Source organism: Marmota monax, unplaced genomic scaffold, assembly GCF_021218885.2.
Source record: "Marmota monax isolate L192 unplaced genomic scaffold, Marmota_monax_Labrador192_F-V1.1 WCK01_AAM20220418_F8-fsc00033, whole genome shotgun sequence".
NCBI lineage: Eukaryota > Metazoa > Chordata > Mammalia > Rodentia > Sciuridae > Marmota > Marmota monax.
Window position 1 is genome coordinate 3,788,573 of NW_026694282.1, and position 26,779 is coordinate 3,815,351.

General features: G+C 34.4%; 1 protein-coding gene across 7 annotated transcripts in view; it reads left to right on the top strand.

Moving 5' to 3' along the window:
• The window catches only part of Cntln (centlein), a 314,434-nt gene that overhangs the window by 278,884 nt on the left and 8,771 nt on the right, over positions 1-26,779 (top strand). For 6 of the 7 annotated variants that reach the window (XM_058586366.1, XM_058586367.1, XM_058586369.1 and 3 more), the window contains 2 exons: positions 16,715-16,900; positions 19,480-19,557. In XM_058586366.1, coding sequence (XP_058442349.1) covers positions 16,715-16,900; positions 19,480-19,557 — 264 coding nt within the window. The remainder of the gene's footprint in view (positions 1-16,714; positions 16,901-19,479; positions 19,558-26,779) is intronic. The other variant, XM_058586368.1, reaches the window with a different exon arrangement.

Here is a 26,779-nt window from a genome sequence, read left to right on the forward strand (position 1 = left end):
TGATTAAAAGAACGTAATCAAAGCATGTAACAACAAAGTTATCAAATTATAAAGACAGACAACAAGAGAGGAAGAAAGAATGAAAAAACTACAGTCATAAAAACCACAACAAAATGGAAATAGTAGTTTTTACATGTTGATAATAACTTTAAGTGTAAATAGACTAAACTTCTCAATCGAAAGATATTAAGTGACTGAGTGAATAAAAATTAAGATCTGGCAATGTGCTTCCTATAAAACACTCCCTTTAGGTTTAAAAAGACACATATGCTGAAAGTGAAGGAATGGAAAAAGATGTCCATACATTGGTGATCAAAAGAGAACACACATGGCTATATGTATAGCAGACAAAGTAAACTTTAAGTAATACACAGTCAAAAGAGAAAATGAAGGTCATATCATGGTAGAGGGATCAATTCATCAAGAAGATATAATAATTATAAATATGCACCAAAGTCTGGAACACTTAAAATATAAATACTGTCACTGTCAAAACTGAAAGGGGAAATAAGTAGTAATACAGTAATATTCAGAGTAGTTTAGTACCCCCTTCTCAAAAATAGAGACACTACCCTGACAGAAAAACTATAACAAAACAGTAGATTTGAACAACACTATAGATCACATGGTCCTAACAGCCCAAAGCAGGAGAGTACACATTCTCCTCAAGTGAATGTAGAATTTTCTCCAAGATAGTTTGGATGTTAAGCCACAAAAGAGATCTTAGGAAGATTGAAATCATATCACTTTTCTTTTCTGACCACAATAGTATGAAACTACAAATCAATAACAGGAGGAAAACTGGAAAATTCACTCATCTACAAATTAAATATACACACCTGAACAATTTCATTCAAAGAAGAAATCAAAAGGGAAATGATAAATTGAGGCAAAAGAAAATAGAAACACAACATACCAAATATAAGGAATGCAGCAAAAGCTTTATAAAGATTAAAAACACCTACATTAAGTGAAAATTATTAAATAAATAACCTAACTTTATTTCAAAGAGCCAGAAAATGAAGAACTAAGTGCAGAACTGTCAGAAAGAAGGAAATTATAAAGCTTAGAGAAGAAGTAAATCAGATAGATAAAGTATTAAGAAGTATTACAAAAGATTAATGAAATGAGCGTTGATTTTTAAAAAGAAAACATATATCTTTAGTGAGGTTAATCAAGAAAAAGAAGACTAAAATAAATGAAATTACATGGAAAAATGAAATAATACTATAATTGATACAAGAAAAAATACAAAGAATCATAAGAGAATACTGTGAACAATACATGCCAAGAAATTAAATAACTAGAAGAACTGGAAACTCCTAATAACATTCCGCCTACCAAGACTGAATCATGAAGAAATAACAATCTGAACAGACAACAGCAAATTAAAGCAACTGAATCAGTAATCAAAATCTTCCCAAGAAAGGAAATCCCAGGACCATATGGATTCCCTAGCAAACTGCCAAACATTTAGAAAAAATGGATACCAGTCTTTCTCAAACTCTTCCAAAGTATTGAAGAGGAGTAATACTTCCAAACTTAATTTACAAAGCCAGCATTATACTGATACTAACATCGGATAAGGATGCTACAAGAAAAGACAATTATAGACCAATGTCATCAATTGATATTAGATATACAATATAAAAATACAAATTGTAGCAAATCATCTAAAATATGAAGGGAGGAAAAGTAGAAGTGTTGATATTTTTTATCCGATCAAAATTAACAGCTTAAAATAGAAAGTTATAACTATTAGATATTTATACAAAAATTCTCAACAAAATACTAGCAAACTGAATTCAACAGCACATTAAAAATATCATACATCATGATCAAGTGAATATACAAAGATCATCCCTGGATGAAATAATGGTTCAACCATGTAAACCAATAAATGTGATAATACCACATTAGTAGAATGAATGATAAAAAGCCATATGCACAGATGTAGAGAAAGCATTTTAGAAAATTCACTCCTTTGTGAAAAAAAAATTTGAAGGAATCATACAAGTAATGTACCTTAACACAATGAAAGCTGTATATGACAGCTTACATCATAGTCAATGGTGAAAAGTTACAAGTAGTTCCTCTAAAGATTAGGAACAAAACAAAAGATACCCATTCTCGCCACTTTTAGTCAACATACTACTTGAAGTCCTCGCTAGAACAATGAAGCAAGAAAAGAAAAGGCATTCAAATCATGACAGAAGAAGAAAAATTGTCTTTGTTGGTAGATGACATAATTGTTTATACAGACAATTCTAAAGACTGCACCAAAAACTGTTGGTATAAATGAATTCAATAAAGTTGCAGGTTACAAAATCAACTTACAAAACTCAGTGTGTTGGGCTGGGGATATAGCTCAGTTGGTAGAGTGCTTGCCTTGCATGCACAAGGACCTGAGTTAAATCCCCAGCACCATAAAATAAAAAAAAAAATCAGTATCTTTCTACAAATTCTCTGAAAAAAGAAGTAAGAAAAACAATTCCATTTACAATAGTGTCAAAACAAAACACTTGGAGTAAATTTAACCAAGAAAGTGAAAGTTCTAAAAGATGTAAGTCATTGACAAAAGCAATTTAAAATGATAAAAATAAATGGAAACAGATCCTATTTTCATGGACTAAAATAATTGACATTATTACAATGCCTTAGTACCCAAAGTGATCTGTAGGTTTAATTTAGTTCCTATGAAAATCCCAATGACATTTTTCACAGAAATGGAAAAAAAATGAGAAAATTGATATGGAACCACCAAAGGCCTTAAATAGATAGAGCAATGATGAGCAAGGAGAGTAAAGTTGGAGGCATTGTGCCTTTTGATTTGAGATGATTATAAAGCTCTCATAATCAAAACAGTATGCTAAAAACAGATAGACCAATAGAACAGAATAAAGAGCTCAAATAAACCCACGAATATATGGTCAACTAATATTTGACAATATAGAGGATAGGCTCTTCATTAAATGATGTTGAAACTGGATACCTAGTATGCAAAAGAATGAAATTGGACCCCCCTATCTTTACCACTCACAAAAGTAAATCGATTCAATACTTAAATACCAGATCAGAAACTGTAACTCCTGAAAGAAAACATAGGGGAAAAACTCCTTGGCTTTGGTCTTGGCTTTTTTTATTTTTGTTTTTTATGACACCAAAAGCACACGCAACAATAAATGGGACTAAAAACCATCACAGCAAAGAAAACAATCAAAAAAGGCAACTAGGAAATTTAGGGAAAATAATTGAAAACCATGTATCTGATAAAGGTTAATATCCACAATATATAAGGAACTCATACAATTCAACAACAGTACTACAAATAATACCAATAAGAACCAAGCAAAGGCCCTGAACAGATATATTTCCACAGAAGACATGCAGATGGCTAACAGGTATATGAAAAGAGAAAAACTCAACATCATAAATCATAAAGAGAAAGCTCAACATCCTAAACATCAGGGAAATGCAAATCAAAACTGCTCTTTGGAGTAGTACTGGGGATTGACCAGGAAAGGACAAGGGTGAATATTTTAGAGTGATAGAACAGTTCTTTACTTTGATCTGGGTGGAGATTACCCAAGGTTTCATTTATAAAATATCATTAAACTATGCAATTAAGACAATGCTGGGGCTGGGGTTGTAGCTCAGTGGTAGAGCCCTTGCCTAGCATGTGTGAGGCAGTGGGTTTGATTCTCAGCACTGTGTATAAATAAATAAAGGTCCATTGACAACTAAAAAAAAATATTTAAAAAAAGACTTAATGCAGGGACTGGGGTTGTGGCTCAGCGGTAGAGCACTCGCCTAGCACATGTGAGCCAGTGGGTTTGATCCTCAGCACCACATAAAAATAAATAAAATAAAGGCATTGAATCTAACTACAACTAAAAAAAAATTAAAAAGACTTAATACATCTCACTCTATATAAATTATTCTTCAAAAGTAATAAACAACTGTAAATATTCATCTTTAGTTAATGATACACATGCTAAGGGATTTAGGCATGAACTATATAGATATCTTCAACTTTGAAATGCATCAACAAAGTAAGATAGATTTATGATGAATTGCTGCATGATAAAGCAAGGATAAGAAAAGTCAATATATCTGTTTTAGTATATAGATGGTAAATTATCTGTGCACAGAACAACTTCTTTCAACTTTTTGCATAATAAAAATATTAGAAAATGCCCTTGGGGGAATTCAGACTTGAATTTAAAGGGATAAACCCATTATTTGCTCCTTACTCCCCTGGAATCATGCAACAAACAAACAAACAAAAAAATGAGAAACTAAAATTCTATACCTTTTTACAATAAAACTATATTATAACTAAAACTATATATATATATATATATATATATATATATATATATAAACATATAGAAAACAGCCAAAACCAGGTAAAATCCACAACACCATGCAAGAAGCAGCAGAGAAAAGACACAGATAAGACCTATCTAAAGAAAGCAATTTTTCTTGCAGCCAAAAGGCTTACTTATAAAAACAAAAACAACGGAATGGAATTCATCAGGGCAAAAAACCCTTAAGTTTATATATAAAATTCCACTTTCCTGGAACATAGCTCAGGCCCCTCTGCCATATAATTTTCTATCAATAGATGGTCTAGGAAAATCTACTCTCAAAATGAGTCCTGGAAAAGGATTCAGCACAAAATCTCTACAAATATATTAGAATAAAAATGAAGGAAAGAAACAGGAAAAGTAGTTTTACCAGGAAGCTGTAGAGCAAATTAAAATATTTTATTGTGAATAAAAAAATATTTATGATGTAATTTCTTCTAATAAGTACCAGGTATTTTTAATGCAAGGTAGAAATAAAAGCAAGGACTTGGGAAAATGATGACACAATTGGAAAAGAAAAGCAAGCTGGCAGATTAAGCAAGAAAGAAAAGAAAAAGTTATTTCAGAAAAAATATTTTAATGGGTGTGAGTGTGTACACTTTAAATATGTTGAACTTACTGCAACTTAATTATACCTCCCACAGTAAGTTAAAAGAAAAAAAATGACAGAAAGAACAATGTGGATGAATTTTTTAAATGCCATGTTAACTGAAAGAAACTAGACATGAAGGAGTAGGAGTATAAGAAATGCATAGTATATTATTGCATTTATATATCATCAAAGCAGCAAGCAATTAAGATCATAAATGAGAACAATTGCTTTGTGTTGGAGGGATGATTAAGAAAGAGCAACAGGGAAATTTCTGGAATATGAAGATTTTATATGTTTTGAGCAGGTTGGTGGTTATACAGATGGATACATCTTTCCAAACTCATTAAATTCTTAAAATCTATACACTATTTCATTCTAATTATGATGACAAAGGGATTTATAGATCACATGACAAATATTCAATATATGTATAATTGGAGTCTTCAAAGAACAAATCTACAACAAATATATATATATATATATATATATATAAAACCAAAAAATAATTTTCAGAAATACACTTAAAAGAACATAAAATGAACCAGGGAAAACTGATTTAGTATGCTATGCCCTAGATATATTCTAGTAAATTTTCTGGACTTGAAAATATAAATAACTATAATGCTGTTAAACTTTTCCTTCTCTCTCATTCTACATCCCTATGGTGTTATGATTCATAAGTATTACCCCCATAAAGTTTCTGCACACAGATCTTCACTTCAAAAGTTTTTTCCAGGATTTCAACTTGAGATACATTTTTTTAAAAAAGTCTCAATTCTTAAAGATAGGAATAGTAAATTTTCTTTTTACAGTACAAATAACATTAATACTTACAAATAAGTTATATATAAATAAACTGTTTATAAATAGTGTAGGTAATGCAAAAAAAAACTGAAATTGCTCATAAAACCACAGAAGTCACTAACACCTAGGTTTTAAAAAATCAGTTCTTACATTAAAAGGAAATCTGAAAAATTGCAGAATATCCCTACAAGAATAATACTCTAGAATTAAAAGAACCTATACAATACAGTTAAAACAGTGCTCAAGAAGTTTTTATAGCCTTGTATATTTAAAATAATAAAATTAGACAAGAGGAAATGAAAATAAGCATTAAACTACATGAAAACAACCAGAATCTGAAGATAAAATAAAAATAAATGAATTAAAATTTATAGAATTAATAAATGAATTTAGGAATTTGTGGGGAGCAATAAAATGGATAAACTTTTAGCTTACTTAATTTAGGAAAAAGAGGCGGGATCCAACATGGCGGCGAGTGGGGAGGCAGCGCTTTCAGTACCTCCTCAACAACGGGGTCAGAGAGACGCATGGATACGCTTAGATTCAACCTGCTGAGAAACTCCTAGCAAAATTCCACTAAAGAGAGACTGGCCGGGAATTGGAAGGATTTTTGGAGGTGACAGTTTGCCCTAGACGAGTGAATCTCCGCCACACAGCACAGAGGTCCAGACCCGCCAGCCGCTGCCCACGCGACGACTGTCGGCTGCCTGCACGCGGCCCCCGCGTCAGGGCGGATAGCCTCCGAGGCGCAGCGCAGCAGGAGCGGTGCAGGGACTCTAGGAAGAGATCTCTCACCAAGCCTTCATGAAATAGCGAACCGGGAGCTGAAACCAACCAGAGACAGACCAGTCCCACCCCTCCCTTCGGACACTCCGGCAAGGAGCCTGGAGCCCACCATAGCAGAGAGGTGACATCACCAGAGTTCCACCAACAGAATTCCTTCCCAGCGGAATCCACGTTAGCAGGTGTGTGACTCTCACCCCCTCCAGATACAAGCAGCCAGGAAACCTCGGGAATCTCTCCGGGGGCGTGTCTGTAGGGAAGCAGAGGTGATTCCAGATCCCCACCTCCCCTTAACACCAGCGGCGACACCCAAGATCTTAGCCGCCAGTTTCTGGGGGCGTGCCCACCAAAGGGGTCCGGAAAAATTAAACTGTTGGTTCCCAGATCACCCCACCACAGCACTGGGGCTTAGATGAATGACAGAGAGGGTGTTCATCGTTCAGGATATAGGACACGCGGTGGGTCTGCAAGTGTAATCAGATCCTTGGGGAACCGCCTCCGGGGAACAGGACCTGGCTGGCTGGCTGGGAGGAGGAACAGGGGGAGGGGCCGGATAAGTGAAAGGGCTCTGGACTAACAGGATTGAGAGACTCCCAGGATCCACCTTACAGGGATTTCTGTCAGCACATAGAGGGCAGAAGCTCGGCTCGGAGGGCACAGCTCCGCCTATTGGAAGAGAAGAAAATGGGATTCAGCCATAGAACAGGGGATGCCAGCATGGCAGAGATCTGATGTCATCAGAGAGCGGCCGAAGAGAGAACTTCATCGGTGCCAGCGGCGACGGAAACAGTTGGTCTCCTGGTAGGGAGGGTGAGTCACAGATACCCGAGTCTCTCTCGCTTTGTCGTCGAGCCAGAGGGGAGGAGCGGGGCCGACGCCCACGCCCGCAAGGTAGGCAGACCTGCGACCAACCTGCAGATCAGGCCCAGCGGTCTGCGGGCGTGGTAGGAGGAGCAGGGCAGAGCTGCCGCCCGCACCGGCAAGGTAAGCAGACCTGCGACAGACCGGTGGATCAGGCCCAGCGGCCTGCCTGCGTGGTACACACTTCACCCCAACTGGAGTACGGGCAGAGCAGAGCCTTCGCCCGCGCCCAGATCAGGCCCAGCGGCCCGCCTGTGTGGTGGTCAAGTGACCCCAATTGGAGTGGGGGCGGAGCGGAACTGACACCCGTGCCCGCAAGGTGGGCAGACCGGCGACCAACCTGCAGATCAGGCCCAGCGGTCCCCGGGCGTGGTAGGAGGGGCAGGGCAGAGCCTTCGCCCCCACCTGCAAGGTAGGCAGACCTGCGACAGAACGGCAGATCAGGCCCAGGGGTGCGCGGGCGTGGTAGACACCTCACACCAATTGGAGGAGGGGCAGAGCAGAGCCCCCGCCCGCACCTGCAAGGGAGACTTTTCAACTATACAAGAGCAATATAAATATATAGGGGGGGAAAAATTTCAAAAACACAACAGTTTCACCAAGAAGAAAGAAACATAAGCAGTATGAAAAGACAAGGAAAGAAAGGACTACAAGCAATGCAGGTCAACTCAACTTTAGAAGAGGTAACAGCTGCAGCAGATGGAATGTCAGATAAAGAATTCAGGATATATATGATTCAGATGATCTGGAGTATCAAGGAAGACATTAGACAGCAAAATCAGACAATGAAAGATCACTTCGACAATGAATTACACAAACAAATCCAGGAAGCAAAGGATCAACTATACAGGGAGATAGAGGTTATAAAAAACAAACAAACAGAAATCCTAGAAATGCAGGAAGCAATAAACCAACTTAAAAACTCAATGGAGAATACTACCAGCAGAGTAGAACACTTAGAAGATAGAACATCAGACAATGAAGACAAAGTATTTCAACTGGAAAAGAACATAGACAGCTCAGCAAGACTGTTAAGAAACCATGAGCAGAACATCCAAGAAATATGGGATAACATTAAGAGACCAAACTTAAGAGTCATTGGGATACAGGAAGGTATAGAACTCCATACCAAAGGAATGAGCAATTTATTCAATGAAATAATAAGAGAAAACTTCCCAGACTTGAAGAATGAGACAGAATCCCAAATTCTAGAAGCCTACAGGATGCCGAATGTGCAAAATTATAAGAGATCCACACCTAGACACATTATAATGAAGATGCCCAACATACAGAATAAGGAGAGAATTTTAAAAGCTACAAGAGAAAGGAAGCAAATTACATTTAGGGGTAAGCCAATCAGGATAACAGCTGATCTTTCAACACAGACTCTGAAAGCTAGAAGATCCTGGAATAACATTATTTCAAACACTGAAAGAAAATGGGTTCCAACCAAGAATTGTGTATCCAGCGAAATTAAGCTTTAGGATGGAAGATGAAATTAAAACCTTCCACGACAAACAAAAGTTAAAAGAATATGCAGCTAGAAAACCATCTCTTCAAAACATCCTCGGCAAAACATTACAGGAAGAGGAAATGGAAAATAACAATGAAAACCAACAGTGGGAGGTATGACAGTAAAGGGGGGGGGAATAATCAAAGAGGAAAACAAACCATGTTTAGTAACATAAATAAACAAATATGGCTGGAAGAACAACCCATATCTCAATAATAACCCTAAATGTTAATGGCTTAAACTCACCAATTAAGAGACACAGGCTAGTAGAATGGATCACAAAACAAGACCCAACAATATGCTGCCTACAGGAGATGCATTTGATAGGAAAAGACATACATAGGCTGAAGGTGAAAGGTTGGGAAAAATCATATCACTCATATGGACTTCAGAAACAAGCAGGAGTGTCCATACTCATATCAAATAAAATAGATTTCAAGCCAAAGTTAATCAAAAGGGATAAAGAGGGACACTACATACTGCTTAAGGGAACCATACACCAACAAGACATACCAATCATAAATATTTATGCCCCAAACAATGGTGCAGCTATGTTCGTCAAACAAACTCTTCTCAAGTTCAAGAGTCTAATAGACCACCATACCATAATTATGGGAGACTTCAACACACCTCTCTCGCCACTGGACAGATCTTCCAAACAAAAGTTGAATAAGGAAACTATAGAACTCAATAACACAATTAATAACCTAGACTTAATTGACATATATAGAGTATACCACCCAACATCAAGCAGTTATACTTTTTTCTCAGCAGCACATGGATCCTTCTCAAAAATAGATCATATATTATGTCACAGGGCAACGCTCAGACACTATAAAGGAGTAGAGATAATACCATGCATCTTATCTGATCATAATGGAATGAAACTGAAAATCAACGATAAAAGAAGGAAGGAAAAAGCATACATCACGTGGAGAATGAACAATAGGTTACTGAATGATCAATGGGTTATAGAAGACATCAAGGAGGAAATTAAAAAATTCTTAGAGATTAATGAAAACACAGACACAACATATCGGAATCTATGGGACACATTGAAAGCAGTTCTAAGAGGAAAATTCATTGCTTGGAGTTCATTCCTTAAAAAAAGAAAAAACCAACAAATAAATGATCTCATACTTCATCTCAAAATCCTTGAAAAAGAAGAGCAAAACAACAGCAAAAGAAGTAGAAGGCAAGAAATAATTAAAATCAGAGCTGAAATTAATGAAATCGAAACAAAAGAAACAATTGAAAAAATTGACAAAACTAAAAGTTGGTTCTTTGAAAAAATAAACAAAATCGACAGACCCTTAGCGATGCTAGCGAAGAGAGGAAGAGAGAGAACTCAAATTACTAGCATACGGGATGAAAAAGGCAATATCACAACAGACACTTCAGAAATACAGAAGATAATCAAAAACTATTTTGAATCCTTATACTCCAATAAATTAGAAGATAGTGAAGGAATCGATAAATTTCTTAAGTCATATGATCTGCCCAGATTGAGTCAAGAGGATATAGACAACCTAAACAGACCAATATCAATTGAGGAAATAGAAGAAACCATCAAAAGACTACCAACTAAGAAAAGCCCAGGACCGGATGGGTATACAGCAGAATTTTACAAAACCTTTAAAGAAGAACTAATACCAATACTTTTCAACCTACTTCAGGAAATAGAAAAAGAGGGAGAACTTCCAAATTCATTCTATGAGGCCAACATCACCCTGATTCCGAAACCAGACAAAGACACTTCAAAGAAAGAAAACTACAGACCAATATCTCTAATGAACCTAGATGCAAAAATCCTCAATAAAATTCTGGCCACTTGGATACAAAAACATATCAAAAAAATTGTGCACCATGATCAAGTAGGATTCATCCCTTGGATGCAAGGCTGGTTCAATATACGGAAATCAATAAATGTTATTCACCACATCAATAGACTTAAAAATAAGAACCATATGATCATCTTGATAGATGCGGAAAAAGCATTTGACAAAGTACAGCATCCCTTTATGTTCAAAACTCTAGAAAAACTAGGGATAACAGGAACATACCTCAATATTGTAAAAGCAATCTATTCTAAGCCTCAGGCTAGCATCATTCTGAATGGAGAAAAACTGAAGGCATTCCCTCTAAAATCTGGAACAAGACAGGGATGCCCTCTCTCTCCTCTTCTGTTCAACATAGTTCTCGAAACACTGGCCAGAGCAATTAGACAGACGAAAGAAATTAAAGGCATAAAAATAGGAAAAGAAGAACTTAAATTATCACTATTTGCAGATGATATGATTCTATACCTAGCAGACCCAAAAGGCTCTACAAAGAAACTATTAGAGCTAATAAATGAATTCAGCAAAGTGGCAGGATATAAAATCAACACGCATAAATCAAAGGCATTCCTGTATACCAGCGACAAATCCTCTGAAATGGAAATGAGGACAACCACTCCATTCACAATATCTTCAAAAAAAATAAAATACTTGGGAATCAACCTAACAAAAGAGGTGAAAGACTTATACAATGAAAACTACAGAACCCTAAAGAGAGAAATAGAAGAAGATCTTAGAAGATGGAAAAATATACCCTGTTCATGGATAGGCAGAACTAACATCATCAAAATGGCGATATTACCAAAAGTTCTCTATAGGTTTAATGCAATGCCAATCAAAATCCCAACGGCATTTCTTGTAGAAATAGAGAAAGCAATCATGAAATTCATATGGAAAAATAAAAGACCCAGAATAGCAAAAACAATGCTAAGCAGGAAGTGTGAATCAGGCGGTATAGCGATACCAGACTTCAAACTCTACTGCAGAGCAGTAGTAACAAAAACAGCATGGTACTGGTACCAAAACTGGTGGGTGGACCAATGGTACAGAATAGAGGACACAGAAACCAATCCACAAAACTACAACTATCTTATATTTGATAAAGGGGCTAAAAGCATGCAATGGAGGAAGGATAGCATCTTCAACAAATGGTGCTGGGAAAACTGGAAATCCATATGCAACAAAATGAAACTGAATCCCTTTCTCTCACCATGCACAAAAGTGAATTCAAAATGGATCAAGGAGCTTGATATCAAATCAGAGACGCGCCGTCTGATAGAAGAAAAAGTTGGCTACGATCTACATTCGGTGGGGTCGGGCTCCAAATTCCTCAATAGGACACCCATAGCACAAAAGTTAATAACTAGAATCAACAAATGGGACTTACTCAAACTAAAAAGTTATTTCTCAGCAAAAGAAACAGTAAGAGAGGTAAATAGGGAGCCTACACCATGGGAACAAATCTTTACTCCTCACACTTCAGATAGAGCCCTAATATCCAGAGTATACAAAGAACTCAAAAAATTAGACAATAAGAGAACAAACAACCCAATCAGCAAATGGGCCAAGGACCTGAACAGACACTTCTCAGAGGAGGACATACAGTCAATCAACAAGTACATGAAAAAATGCTCACCATCTCTAGCTGTCAGAAAAATGCAAATCAAAACCACCCTAAGATACCATCTCACTCCAGTAAGATTGGCAGCCATTATGAAGTCAAACAACAACAAGTGCTGGCGAGGATGTGGGGAAAAGGGTACACTTGTACATTGCTGGTGGGACTGCAGATTGGTGCAGCCAATTTGGAAAGCAGTATGGAGATTTCTTGGAAAGCTGGGAATGGAGCCACCATTTGACCCAGCTATTCCCCTTCTTGGTCTATTCCCTAAAGACCTAAAAAGAGCATGCTACAGGGACACTGCTACATGGATGTTCATAGCAGCTCAATTCACAATAGCAAGACTGTGGAACCAACCCAGGTGCCCTTCAATAGATGAATGGATTAAAAAATGTGGCATTTATACACAATGGAGTATTACTCTGCATTAAAAAATGACAAAATCATAGAATTTGCAGGGAAATGGATGGCACTAGAGCAGATTATGCTAAGTGAAGCCAACCAATCCCTAAAAAACAAATGCCAAATGTCTTCTTTGATATAAGGAGAGTAACTAAGAACAGAGTAGGGACGAAGAGCATGAGAAGAAGATTAACATTAAACAGAGATGAGAGGTGGGAGGGAAAGGGAGAGAAAAGGGAAATTGCATGGAAATGGAAGAAGACCCTCAGGGTTATACAAAAGAACATACAAGAGGAAATGAGGGGAAAGGTAAAAATAATACAAGGGGGAGAAATGAAGGTCAGTAGAGGGGGTAGAGAGAGAAGAGGGGAGGGGAGGGGAGGGGAGGGGGTATAGTAGAGGATAGGAAAGGTAGCAGAACACGACAGTCACTAGTATGGCAATATGTAAATCAATTGATGTGTAATTGATGTGTTTCTGCAATCTGTATATGGGCTAAAAATGGGAGTTCATAACCCACTTGAAGCAAAGTGTGAAAGATGATATATCAAGAACTATGTGATGTTTTGAACAACCAACAATAAAAAAAATAAAAAAATAAAAAATAATAATAATAATTTAGGAAAAAGAAAGCACAACCATTCAAGGAAAGAAGTGAAAATAGCCATAGATGCAGGGGGAAAAAATCATGGTAGATACTCTCAACACTCTGCAGACAAATTTGAAAGATATGAAATGGATACTTTTCTGGAAAATATATCAAATCTCACTCCTGAGCAAACAGAAAATCAAAACTAATTATCAAAAAGCTACCTTCCCCTGCAGTAAATATTAGGTCAAATGCAAGTGAGTACAATCACATCAGTAAAGAGCAAATAAATATGGTCTCATTAAAACAACTGTAGAATACAGAAAAAAAAAAAAAGGATATCATCCAAACTTTTTTGGAAGATTGTTTAAAATAAAAATGGTTCAATTTCATATCAGTGCAAAAAGATAAAGTATTAACAAATGGAGTTCAGCAACAGATCAAAAATAATACACTACAAGTAATTGAAGTTCATTCTAGAAATGCAAGGACAATTCAAAATTAAGAAAGTTATTAATAATTATATAATAGACATATGGAAAATAACATGATAGTCCATATGATTGCTAAAATGGGTTTCAGACAATCTAGAATCCATTTCTGTAAGAAATATAAATAAAATATAATTTCTTAACTTATTAAAATCTAGCTATTGCAACTCAAACTTAGCGTAGTGTTTCCTATGAAATAAAGATATCCACACTTAAAGCAGGAACAAGTCAAGTATATCCATCAATATTGCTATTTAATATTGTTAAGAAAAAACTTAATCAGTAAAATAAGAAGAAACTGGAAGTTTAATAAATGGGAAAATAGGAGATAAAATTATCATTCTTTTCAGAAATGGTTGAATTAGAAGACATTAAAGAGGAAATGACTAAAAAAAACTCCTCTAACAAATGAGAAAAGTCAGTATGCTAAATATATGTTAACAGTCCTTGTATGTAGAGGCTATAATCAGTATTAGAAGCTTCCAGAGTAAAATAAGACAAAATGCCCAGGAGTAAACTAGATCTGTAAAGAGAGTACTTTAAAATAATGCTTAGAAACAAAACAAAGGCTTAAACAAATGGAAAAGAACACATTGTTTTTTGATTAGGAAGACTCAGCATCTTTAAATGCCAAAATTAGGGCTGGGATTGTAGTTTAGTGGTAAAGCACTTGCCTTGAATGTGTGAGGCACTGGGTTCAATCCTCAGCACCACATTAAAAAAAAAAAAGGAAATACATAAAAAGATATTGTGTCCATTTACAACTAAAAAATTAATGTTAAAATTATCCAAATAAAATTTAACATAACTCAAATAATATTAGCAGTAAGACTTGGGGCAAGAGGCAGGGATCCAGACAAGTTTAATCTGAAATTCATATGGAAAATTAAGCAAACATTACCAAGAAAAATCTGGAAAAGAAGGATACTGATGGAAAGCTAGCTCCAAAGGGAAAAAAATGTAAAATTTATTATAAAGTCTCACTAATTGAAATATATTATAAAATTTTACTAATAAAGAATGGAATCCCAGAAACTCAACTAAAACACATGGAATCAGTGGAGGAAAGATGAGATTGCACTTAAAAATGAAAAATAAAAACAAAAAGTAGCAAGGAAAAAAATCATGAATTGAACATGCTTTAACTATACCTCATAGTGGAGAATGCTTTTTAATGTATGCCACTGACTTCAAAAATGAGAAAGAAAGAGATTTATAAATCAGAGTCCATAAAAAGTTTAACATATTTTTCTTTGGTATAAAACCCTATTATTGTCAAAATTAAAAGAACAGATTATGAAAAATGAAATACATAAAACAGAAAAATATAATTTCCCTAATTTGTAAAGAACTCTTACACATTATCAAGAGAAGCAAAAAAAAAAATGACAAAAAAATATAATCTCAAGGCTGATTCTCAACTTCTTTATAACAAGAGAAATGAAACTTTAAAGTACAATGAAAATGTCAACCTGGGTTGGTGGTACAGGCCCATAATCCCAGCAGCTCAGGAGGCTGAGGCAGGAGGATCTCCAGTCCAAAGCCAATCCTGGTAATTTAGGGAGGCCCTAAGCAACTTAAGGAAGACCCATCTAAAAATAAAAAGGGCTGGGGATGTACGTGGCTCAGTGCTTAAGCACCCCTGGGTTTAATCCCTGATACCACCAAAAAAAAAAAAACAGTAAAAACTCAAATACTACATTGAAACATTAGATAGATGTTTTGCTAATGGTGTGGAGAAACAGGTACTTTCATGCATAGGTATAAATTGGTAGTGCCTTGGAGGAGAAATGGAAATAAAATTAAGTAACAGCTATCAAATTACAGTTATATGAGCACAATTATTTACTGCAGCGAGCTAGTAAAGGATTGAAAACAGCTCCAACATCTAACTAACCTACTCTCAGCTCACAAGGCCATGCAGTCAGACACAGAACTCTCCATCCAAGTAAAGAGTATCTTTTTCTTACGCAAATGTAGGAGTGGTATAGCTTTGCACTTGTTGATTTCTCAAAGGGGGAATTTAGAGACTTTGGTGAGGCAATCCTAGCTTTTTTAGGATTTGTTTTCAATCCCTTATTGCTTGGCTTGCCCTCAGTTCATTTAATTGAACTTTTACCCTACTTGTCTTTCTCAAGTCCTTCCAAAGCCATTTCTAATTCAGTTTTAGTAAAACAAAAACAACCCTTCTTTCTCATCATCTTTCATCAGCTTAGGTAATAATTAAATGAATTATGTCAAAAAAAAAAAAAAAAAAAAATATATATATATATATATATATATATATATATATATATATACACATACATACACATACATACATACACACACACACACATTTAGGAATCCATAGAACTGATTTTTGGTGTCAGGTCAACTAGCAGAGTTAATTATGCTTAATTATGACTAAAAGTAGCCTGCTTGCTATAATCATTCACCATCAAGATACCAGATGATGTATTGAAAGAGAGGTTGGAGAGCTTTGGTTAATCCAGCATATTGGTTAAGTCACTTAAGAGAGGTTTTTTGGTTTGTTTGTTTGTTTGTTTTTGCATATTGACATGATGTAAGTATCAATCTGTTATATTCCAAAACAAATAAAACTAGAATAATCCTTAAAAAAACGATTAGCTAGGGCTGGGGTTGTGACTCTGTGGTAGAGTGATTGCCTAACATGTGTGAGGCACTGGGTTCAATTCTCAGCACCACATAAAAATAAATAAAGGTCCACCAACAACTAATAAAATATTGAAAAAATATTAGCCAGTATTTTCACATTTTTATGTTTAGACTCTTTGTCTTCATTATAATTTCCATATAAAAGCCCACTTTCTTTCTAATATATTGCAGGCTTTGGTCAAAGAGTTAGAAAATGATGTCTATGTGATAAGGCAACAAATCAGAGAGCTTAAAAAACTACAGAAAAACAGGAACACTTGTAAAACCTCAGCCCATAAAGCTCAGACCTTGGCAGCTTCTATCCTGAACATTTCACGGTCAGACTTAGAGGAAATATTGGAGACAGAAGATGAATCGGTAAGATCATTTAAATATCTTTTAATAACAGGATTATTCAACATTTATTTAAGTACATGTCTTTTTATTTTGTTCTCAGAATTCAATCTTTAAGAGTATATTCATGAAGACAGGAATGTTAAGGTGCCAATGTAAAATATACATTTGAGTATTAACCAACTCAAAAGACCTTCTGGAAAATTTAGCTTGTGATATAGAAATGAGTAGGTGCATTTAATCTTTCAAATTGTTTGTTTGTTACTCAGATAAGTTACCCTTTCTTATCTTCTCCATTTTCTTTAATATAGTTCATCATTATGTTTCATGTAAGCAAGTATTTTTAATTAAGCCAGTTTGAATGGATTTAGTTATACTGAGTCACCATTGATAAGACAAAAATCTTGTATGTGAAATTTTTTAAAAGTAGTAAATCTACAGGCTTTCCTGGCTTAATCCAAAGCTATTGTTGGTCAATATATTTTTTGAAAATATATTGTTGAAAAAGTATATTTACTGTTTTAACTTGGGTAAAATGCTCCTGAGTGAACTACCTGCATAAGGTTCAGATCTTCAGTAGTACCATATCCCTTCCTGGGGAGCACTGTGTTTTGACATAGTTGCCACCCTATGAAGAGTAGAATCACGTCTATGCACTGTATTCTTTGAAACCTTTGGAGGATGTTTGGTCTTGTTCTGCCTCTAAACTTTAACATCAATATTAGATTTTTTTTATTGTTTGAAAAGATTAAATATATGATAGCACTAAGGATATCCCAATAGATATTTGCCCAAATGAAGAGATAAAATGATAAACTTAAATGTTTATATGAGGTTATCCTCCAGCCCCCATCAGCTTCTACAGGATCTGGAGTAGAGCATACCTACAATTTGTGAAGGCTTTTTAACTTCCAAGAATTCTTTGACAGGAGGCCAAAGGAATTCTGTGAAGATTATTTTTATCCAATGGGTGAATGAGAAGGTGAATTATCAGATTTCTATCTTTAGTCTGTCACAGTGTTTATGACTTTCTACCAAATTCTGAACTTTGAAGTAGTACTTTCAAATAAGACACATGGAAGATAATGATACTTCTACCAAGGGTATTAACCATTCTTTATTAGAGAGATTTAATTTTAAATAAATTTAAATTTAACTTAAAATATGCTGATTAATAATAAAAAACTTAGAGGCCTCAACCTTAATTTTTGGCTGTTTTTCATTATTATTTTTCATTATATACTGTTACTTAGGAGTTTTAACATGCACATTTAGCAAAACCCCTTGTGTGGGTGTGTCTCTGTGTGTATATCTGTGTGTGTCTGTGTGTGTGCTTACCCATGCACATGTGTATGCACATGAACACATGCATTTCATTTACAAAAACATGTACCTCTTTTGGAACACAGAGCCACTGCCTTTGTTTGGTCTTTGAAAGTTAGCCTCTCTGGGGCTGACAATTTAGGAAAACACCGCTTTGAATGGGCAAATTAGAAAAAGTTGTCCCCCTCCAATATATTATTTAGAAAAGGTCTCTTATTATAGTCCCATAGACTGGATGATGCATTTTTTGTGAAGAAATGGCACCTCTGTCTCTGGGCAAATGCAATCTAAACCCAGAGCACATAGCACTGCAATATTGCATTCCACACTACCTTAAATGAAGCCTCTCCTAAAAGGAAATTAGACTGAAATATAAACACTTTCTTCTAAGAAGGATCAGTTCACCCTGGTATATTTACCATATGTAATTGTAAACCAGAACTTATTTAGTCTGATCCCTGATCTTTTAGAGATCTAAAGAGTTCAGTGTTTTACCTAAGCAGAGCCCTGACTTATGTTCTTTAAACTGCATCAAACTGTAATAGATTCATGTCAAAAACTGTGATAGCCTCTGTGAAGTGCCTAGCATGCTACCTGGCATATAGTAAGTTTAAACAGATGTTACTGTTTCTCAAATACTTCTCCTTTTGAAAAGTCCCCTTTGTTTGCAAAGATCTTAACTATGATTTTAATTAATCAAATGTACTTGTGAATATATAATTTCAGAAATATTTTATCTTGATAATTGATGAGTTGAAAATAGTGACTTATGGCACTTAAAGTTGGAGTATCCCTTGCCTATCAGTAACTATTGGATATTTTATATCAACAAGCATTTAAATATGTCAGAGGCATGTTCTATCAATTTGTAAGTATAACAATTAGTTATCTGTGGATAAGTTGTTATTTTTTTAATATAAGGATTTATGTTGTGAGGATCACTTGAAAATGATTCTTTTTTACAATACCATCTTCTTTTTTATTTTTTCAAAATTGCTTTCATTCCCATCTCAGTCCATATCTTGAGCTCTACCAGGAAAGCCGAAATGAAGTATTCCTAAATTATTATGAAATTTGGAATTATAGTTTTGTCTTCAACATATGTATAAATATTTGCAAGTTAAATATTAAAAAGCATGCATTAATATTCCTACTTTGAGGGGAGAGACTACTGTGTTGAAAATTATTCTACTGATAACTCCCTAAATTTATTAAATACCTAATAATGTCACCCAAGTTCACAGACATGCAATTAACACAGGAGTTTTTATTTCTTTTAGGAAATTGAAAAGATAAAGATAGAAACTGAAAATGACAAGGAATGGCTGTTATACATTCAGAAACTTCTAGAAGGACAGGTATTTCATTTTTCTTCATACATTAAAACTTCCAAAGAAAAATTCCAAGCCGAACATTTTTACTTGATGCCTAACTTTTTTACAAAAACCCATTATTTACTTCTTTTAGATAAAAAAAGTATTCCAAGAGGTAGACAGGAAAGTTAACCCTCTATTTGTACTTTTGGACTTAACAAATGAAACAAATGCCCTGGAAGAGAACCAACATGGGTCTTAGCAAATGCTTTAATTAAATTATTGAGTCAACCTCTATACCTGCTAGACTGAAAAGGATCCATTCTCTCAGACCTCTTAGGAAAAGAGATTCTTTGTTATGTGTCTTTAAAGTTAGTAGTTGATATGGACACCTGAGGAGTTCATGGGTTTCAGTGACCTTTTACTGTGGACCTGTTTCCAGTCAATTCATGTTTTCCTCACAGCCAGACAGCTGTTTATTACTGTGTCTTCCCGCATTCTGTACAATATTTTCTACTGAGACCTCGAGCAGCTTGTTAGTGGGAAGTAAATATTGATTTGGCATCCTGTCAATGCAGAAAGAATGAAAAAATTTCCACCAGAGGCCCCTCAAACATTTTCCTATCGACATTTTCTGGGCCGAGTGGAAAGCTGCATAGAGGATGACAAGGCCAAGACGAGTTGAAATCCCTAAGGGGTCTATTGAGACTGCTGCTGTGACCTGTGTGATACTTTTTCTTTCCTTTCAAGTATTTTTTTAATACACATATAGTCTGCTGGGATGCGCCCCTCTTGTAAGTGATCAAGGGCAGTTTATTGGCAGGTGAGAGCCCTGCTTTTCTAGTCATAGCCGGCTTTTGTTTTGACATCACTGACAGCATGTAATGTATTCTAAAACTTTTTCATTATTGTTCTTTTTGCTCAACCTAATTGTTTATTTAAAAACTGATCTGGAATAAATGAAAGCTAAAACATATTTGTCAAAATAGCAAAAATATTGTCTTTGTGATTTTTGGAAAAACACTGTAAATGTTTTCCTTGTAAGTAATAAAAATAGAAACTGATTTTAAATGCAATTATTTTACATTTATTTTTTAAAATAGCAGTTTCTGTGTTTTTGGTAAAGCCAATAAGTATAAAATATGTAAATTATTCACATTTTAGTATCAATTTTATATATTTTGAAACATTATCTGGAGACACTTCAAAAATAATAGAGGGTGATTAACAATCTTTTGCTTAAAGTTGGTAAGTGTAGATACATGGTTGCTAAACAAAAACTTTTATAGAAGAGAAGCCATTTTTTATTTTGTATGCCCAGAACCCAGTCCAAGGCTTGGCATGTCAGAGCGTATAGTAATGACTGTTATGAGATTTTTTTCTTTTTATTTTAGCTTGAAAATGATAAAAATAAACTTTTTAATGAATTTTTAAAGTACTCACCTTGTAAATATGACCTTGCATTTCTTTTAATTTACTTTAATCAGGGATTTTATCATCAATTATGGCCATAAAAAGTAATAAATCAATGTGTGTGTAAATCTTTATTAAATTTTAGTAAAGCTTATGCTTTTTTGACTAATACATGTGGAGATACATACACACATTCTACATTATCTAGATATATGCTTATTATGTCCAGTTAATGTAAAAAAAAAATCGCATTGAAAATGGCATCAGACTGCTTAATACTGCAGTTTGATATAGTGCCTTTTTGTGCCACTGAGCCTGGACTCTGGAATATAATTGCCTGGTAGTATTGATTTAATTGCCCAGGTTTATTTGTGGACTCCTAATTATTGACTGGAGGTAAATTTAATGGAGCAGGCTTTATGAACACTGGGAAACCGCTGCTGTTGCTGTTATACATAATGAACTGCATCATGTGCCTTTAGATCATTTTTCAAGCTAATTTTATTCCACTGTGACAGTATGATAACATTTAAAAAGTCAAAGACTTTTTATTTTTATTACTGACATAGGTGGTTTTGCTGATGTCTTTGGATTTTGAGAGGAAAAAATAGGGGGAACTTCATTGGTTGCACTTGAATGTCACTTTATAATTATGCCCAAGAGAAAAATCTATAAAATAGAAAACATCTCTTGTTTTTGTTAGCCTTCTTTTATTCTCTCACAATCCCAGCAATTATATTTGTCTAGGATTTTAGAAAACCTTTTCTTTGCCCACCAGTATTTTTAGAGTATGAGTTATGCTCACAGGATTGTGTGGGCAATATTGTAAATATCTTCATTCATATATTTGGTTTAGCTTATAGCTTACACCGTATTGTAATTATGTATTGTGTGATTTTGATTTGTGGAATAATTAAGCACATTCCCTAAAAATACCTACTGATTAATTCAATATTGGTGATTGAATATTATAATAATTCAAAGATAAATTTATAGTTAAACTTTCCTTTTATGTCCCACCTGTGTTGGATGCTGTGTGTAATAGAATTCTGAAGTCACAGGGATGAATCTACTCCTGTGGTTTTGTCTTTTGCTGAAGGATAGGACTATATAATTGCTTTTGTGTTAAAAAATTAATCTGCATTCACTTGATAAAATTTTATATTGATAAAACATATACCACAAAATAAAAAGCAGTTCTGCCATGTGGCAGTGTGAAACTACACAGCAGAGTAATACCTACTGCTGCTGTTAGGCAAAAGTGCATGAGAACTAAAAGGTCTAAAATTTTAACTTACAGAATGCAAATGTATGTCTTCAATGTTTCAAGTAGTCCTAATCCAATTGTAATTTTATTTGTTTTATTTTTTTTGCAATGTCTTTGTCCCCACAGATTTCAAATAATAAAAACCACACTGAAGATCTTTCTTTTTTTATGGCATAGCTACCTTTGATTTCTTTGAGCATTTTTACTTGTATGAATTCCTATTTTGGCATTAATTGCTTTTAAAACTTAAAATTCATGACAGAGACAATGAAGCACATTAATAATTACAATAAAATGAGAGAAACCCTTAAATTAGTTTGTCTATAATATAGGGAGTGGGAAAAAATAGAGTTACAAGCTTTTGAACAGGAGAGGGACATATTCAGTTTTACAAAAGAAAGATATGTAAGATCAGCGTGGAATGGTTTTGGAGAACAGAGTGGGAGTAAGAAGGTAGCTAGGTATGGTCCAGTGAGGAAAAATAAAGCCTGGATATAGATGGAATCCACATTATAGTGAGTGACTACATAGTAGTAATGAGATTAGTTGAAGAGATTAAAAAGTAGAAACCAAAGGTGGGTACCATACCATTAATACCTTTTGTGATGAGAAAGATGCAGATGTCTGTAGTAATTTTAGGGATGAAAAGAGATAAAGAAGGTTTTGGTAGGAAAAAGATGTTAAAAAATGATTAAAACAAGAGAAAATTTAATAGGTTAACTATTCAAAGACTCACTTTTTTCTTAATTCATTCCAGCCTTCTCTCTGGCTCTTCTCAGTGAAATTTAACCACTTAAGAATATATTTCATGTTAAAATGAAACTAAATAATTTATACAATTAATATGCACTAATAATTATAATCAAAAAAAGGAAAAAAAGACATTTTAAAGCAGAGCATGGTGGTACCTGTAATCCCAGCTACTTGACAGAATGAGGCAGAATCACTTAAGTCCACGAGTTTGAGAGACCAACCTGAGCAACAAAACAAGACCCCATCTCAAAAGAAAAGAAAGAAAGAAAGAAATACAATCCAAACTCTCACACTTCAACAAAACAAATGGAAAAAAATAGTTTAAAAAGAGAAAAGAACTTGAATAGACATTTTTCCAAGAAGATATAGAAATAGCCAATAAAAAAGATTAAAAGATGTTTAGCATCATTAGCCATTAGAAAAGTATAACTAAAAAAAAGATAATGCTTCATACCTACTAGGATGGCTATAATAAAAATGATAATAAGATTTGGTGAGGATGTGGAGTAGCTAGAACCTTCATACACTGCCTGGTGTGAATATAAAATGGTGCAGCCCTGTGGAAAATAATGTGGTTATTCCTTAAGAAGTCAAAGATAGAATTATCAGACAGAATTACCATGTGACCCAGCAATTTCACTCCTAAGTATATGTCCAAGAGAAATAAGCATGCCTGTACAAAAATTTGTACATGAATGCTCATAGCAGCATTATTCATAGTAGCTCAAATGTGGAAACATCTGATGAATGGACAAACAAAATATATTATTGCATACAGTGGAATATAATTAACCCACGAAATGGAATGAAATATTGGTACATGTTACAACAGTGAAAAATCTTATAAACCATATATTAAGTAAAAGAAGCCAGTCACAAAAATGCTATGTTGTATGGTATGATTCCATTCTCATGAATTGTCTAGAAAAGGCAAATCCATGAAAACAAAGTAGATTAGTGGTTGCCAAAGGATATGGGGAGATGGAGAGAAGTTGCTAATCAGTACAGGGTATTTTGAGGAGGAGTGATAAAGATGTTCTGAAATGAGACAGTAATAATGGTTGCCAAACTTGTACATATACTAAAAACCAATTAATTAGCCAGGCACAGTGTCACATGCCTGTAATCTCAGCTAAACAAGTGGTAGCAGGAGGATCACAAGTTCAAGGCCAGCCTGGGCAACTTAGCTAGACCCTTTCTCTAAATAAAAAATAAGAGGGACTAGGGATTTACCTCCGTAGTAGAACACCTATGTTCAGTCCCCAATACTGAAAAATATTTTTTTTACATTATATACTGGCAAATTTATATAGTGGCAAATTTTATGTTATGTGTTTTAGCTCCAAATTAGTTCCTTGATGTGGGATGTATTTTAAAAAAATGTTTACAAATATGATAAAGTTCTTATATCACATATGCTATGCCTTCCACCATTAGCAGAGATTGCTTTAATTGTATTTAATTTACTATAAATATAAGTAAAGAGAAATTATTTTATGTCATATTTTTTGTTTTTCTTCAGTTGACACATAAGGAGATGTCCTTTTGTATAATCTTTTTATACTCTAATTGACCTTGTATGAACAAGGTAAATTCACATGTCCATATAAAAAAAGAACCCATTTTTTTTACACCTTACCTCTGAAAAACACTGTTTATTTCTTTTAATCATTCTAATCTTCAAAATTAAAATTATAATAAAGGTCATTTAATTTTGTTTTCAGGCCTTGATAATACCTGAAACTGTTCTTTTATACTAAGGACTTTATAAAGGAAATGGAAAGAACTAGTGGAGATAAAACAGCCTGTGCTGTGAAATTCATTTGAAAAACATATTTTGAATACCTACTACATGTCAGGCATTATTAAAGGTTTGGGGGATACAGCAGTGAATGAAAAGAGAAAAATTCAGTTACCGTCATACAGCTTACATTTATAAGGAGGGAGGACAGTAAATAGTTAAAATAGATTATCTATGAAATTTACTAAATGACTCACTTGAGTAGAATTTTGGATATATATGTGGGGGGGTGTGTGTGTACCCACATAAATATATACAAACATATGTTTGCATTAATAAAAACAATATACAGTAATAATCGTAGTGTAGTTCTTTACTAAGATTTGTAAGCAACCGTTAGCCATGAATGGCTAGAAATGTGTGTCTTGATTACATTTTGTTTTTGCCTTATTCTTTCTTGCTTGCTAATTAATACTTTTCTGGGTTTTATTTAGTTTATTTTAATAAACTTTGTATCAGTCATTTGCTTGTATTGGAACAATATTAAACATGTCAATATTAAATATTCCAGTTTAATATTGGAACAATATTTAAAATTCTTTTTTCTTCAGTTGTTTGTCACAGGCTTCGATAAGTAGTTTTTCTTCAGCTTTAAATATTTCTGTCCCTGTTAGTTGCTTCAGATCTTGCAGATGCTGAAATTTAAAATGGTTCACTTCCCCAGTGTCTGTCTACAAAATATGCTTACTTCTATAGAGTGCCTTGCAGTGTGGAGTTTATAAATCTCCCTGGCTTTTGTAGAGTGTACTACCAGTCTGAAGGTTAACTGAAAGTTTTTCCTTGTAACTCTGAAGACATAACTCTATGATTGCTTCCAGTGTTACATTTATATCATAAACACTCAAATACTTTCATGCTTACACACTCACCTCTTTCTGACACATGTACACATACAAACCCACAGACTTATTCCTCACATCTAGCTAAAGTAGCACAAGATAAAACTCTCCACTCAGCACTTTACTGTGATACTTTTTGATTTCACAGTGTCAAATCTAATTTCACATCATCAGAAAAAAAATGTCATTTGTGATTGAAGTTAAAAGGACCTTTTAAATAAAATAATTAAACTTGATTCTGAACTATATTATCAGTTTTTGGTCATAACTCATGATTGTTTTTTTTCTCAGTTATTGTTTAATAGGTACAGAGTTTCAATTTGGTAGGGTGAAAACTTTGTGGAGATAGATGGTGGTAATGGTTGCACAAAAATGTGTAATGCACTTAATGCCACTGAATAATAACAGTTAAAATGATTACATTTATGTTGTTTATAAAATCTTAACCAAAAATTAAATAGTATTTATAGGCAGTATATGGGGCCACATCTTTCCATTATAATTATAATTCCAGTATAATTTATAGAAGGTAACTTTATTTTCTTATTTCCAAAACATTAGGAGGCACTTATTAATGTGAGAGCCAACTAAGTGCTTGCCTAACATGTGTGGTGTCCTGGATTCCATTTCCAGTACTGTTCAAAAAAAAAGGAAGTAAAGAGAGCAAAATTTATGTAGCCAAATGCACTATAAGAAAATTCTGCCCTCGGATAAGTTACTTGAGGTCACAGTCAGTAATCTTTTATTTTCTATAATGTGCTAAGGGAAAACAAAAAGTCAGCAAACTGTGGCCTAAAATCCTAAAATCATAGATTACCCAGAAAACCAGTACAGAATAAAATCTCATCCAATTCTGTACCTTGAAGCCCAGCCTATGTCACACCATTCTGGTTTCTTTGTAACAGTCAAAGGAAAAAAATATATATTTTTCATGTAGATTTGAAATTAGGTTTTGCCTTGTCTTGTAAACAACTGAACAACATGTATGAAAGGAAGCATTATGAAGTATTATAACCAAAACACCAAACTTAGAATCTTTTGCATTGTAAAATAGCTAAGCCAGGAACTCCTCCAAAACATGATCTCTGCCTTGTAGAATAATAGGAAATTCCAAAAATGTTGAACAAGTCAATTTTTGACATTGCATGTCTTGGCATGTGATTATTCAGTTTCTCCTTATATTAACCAAAGCTT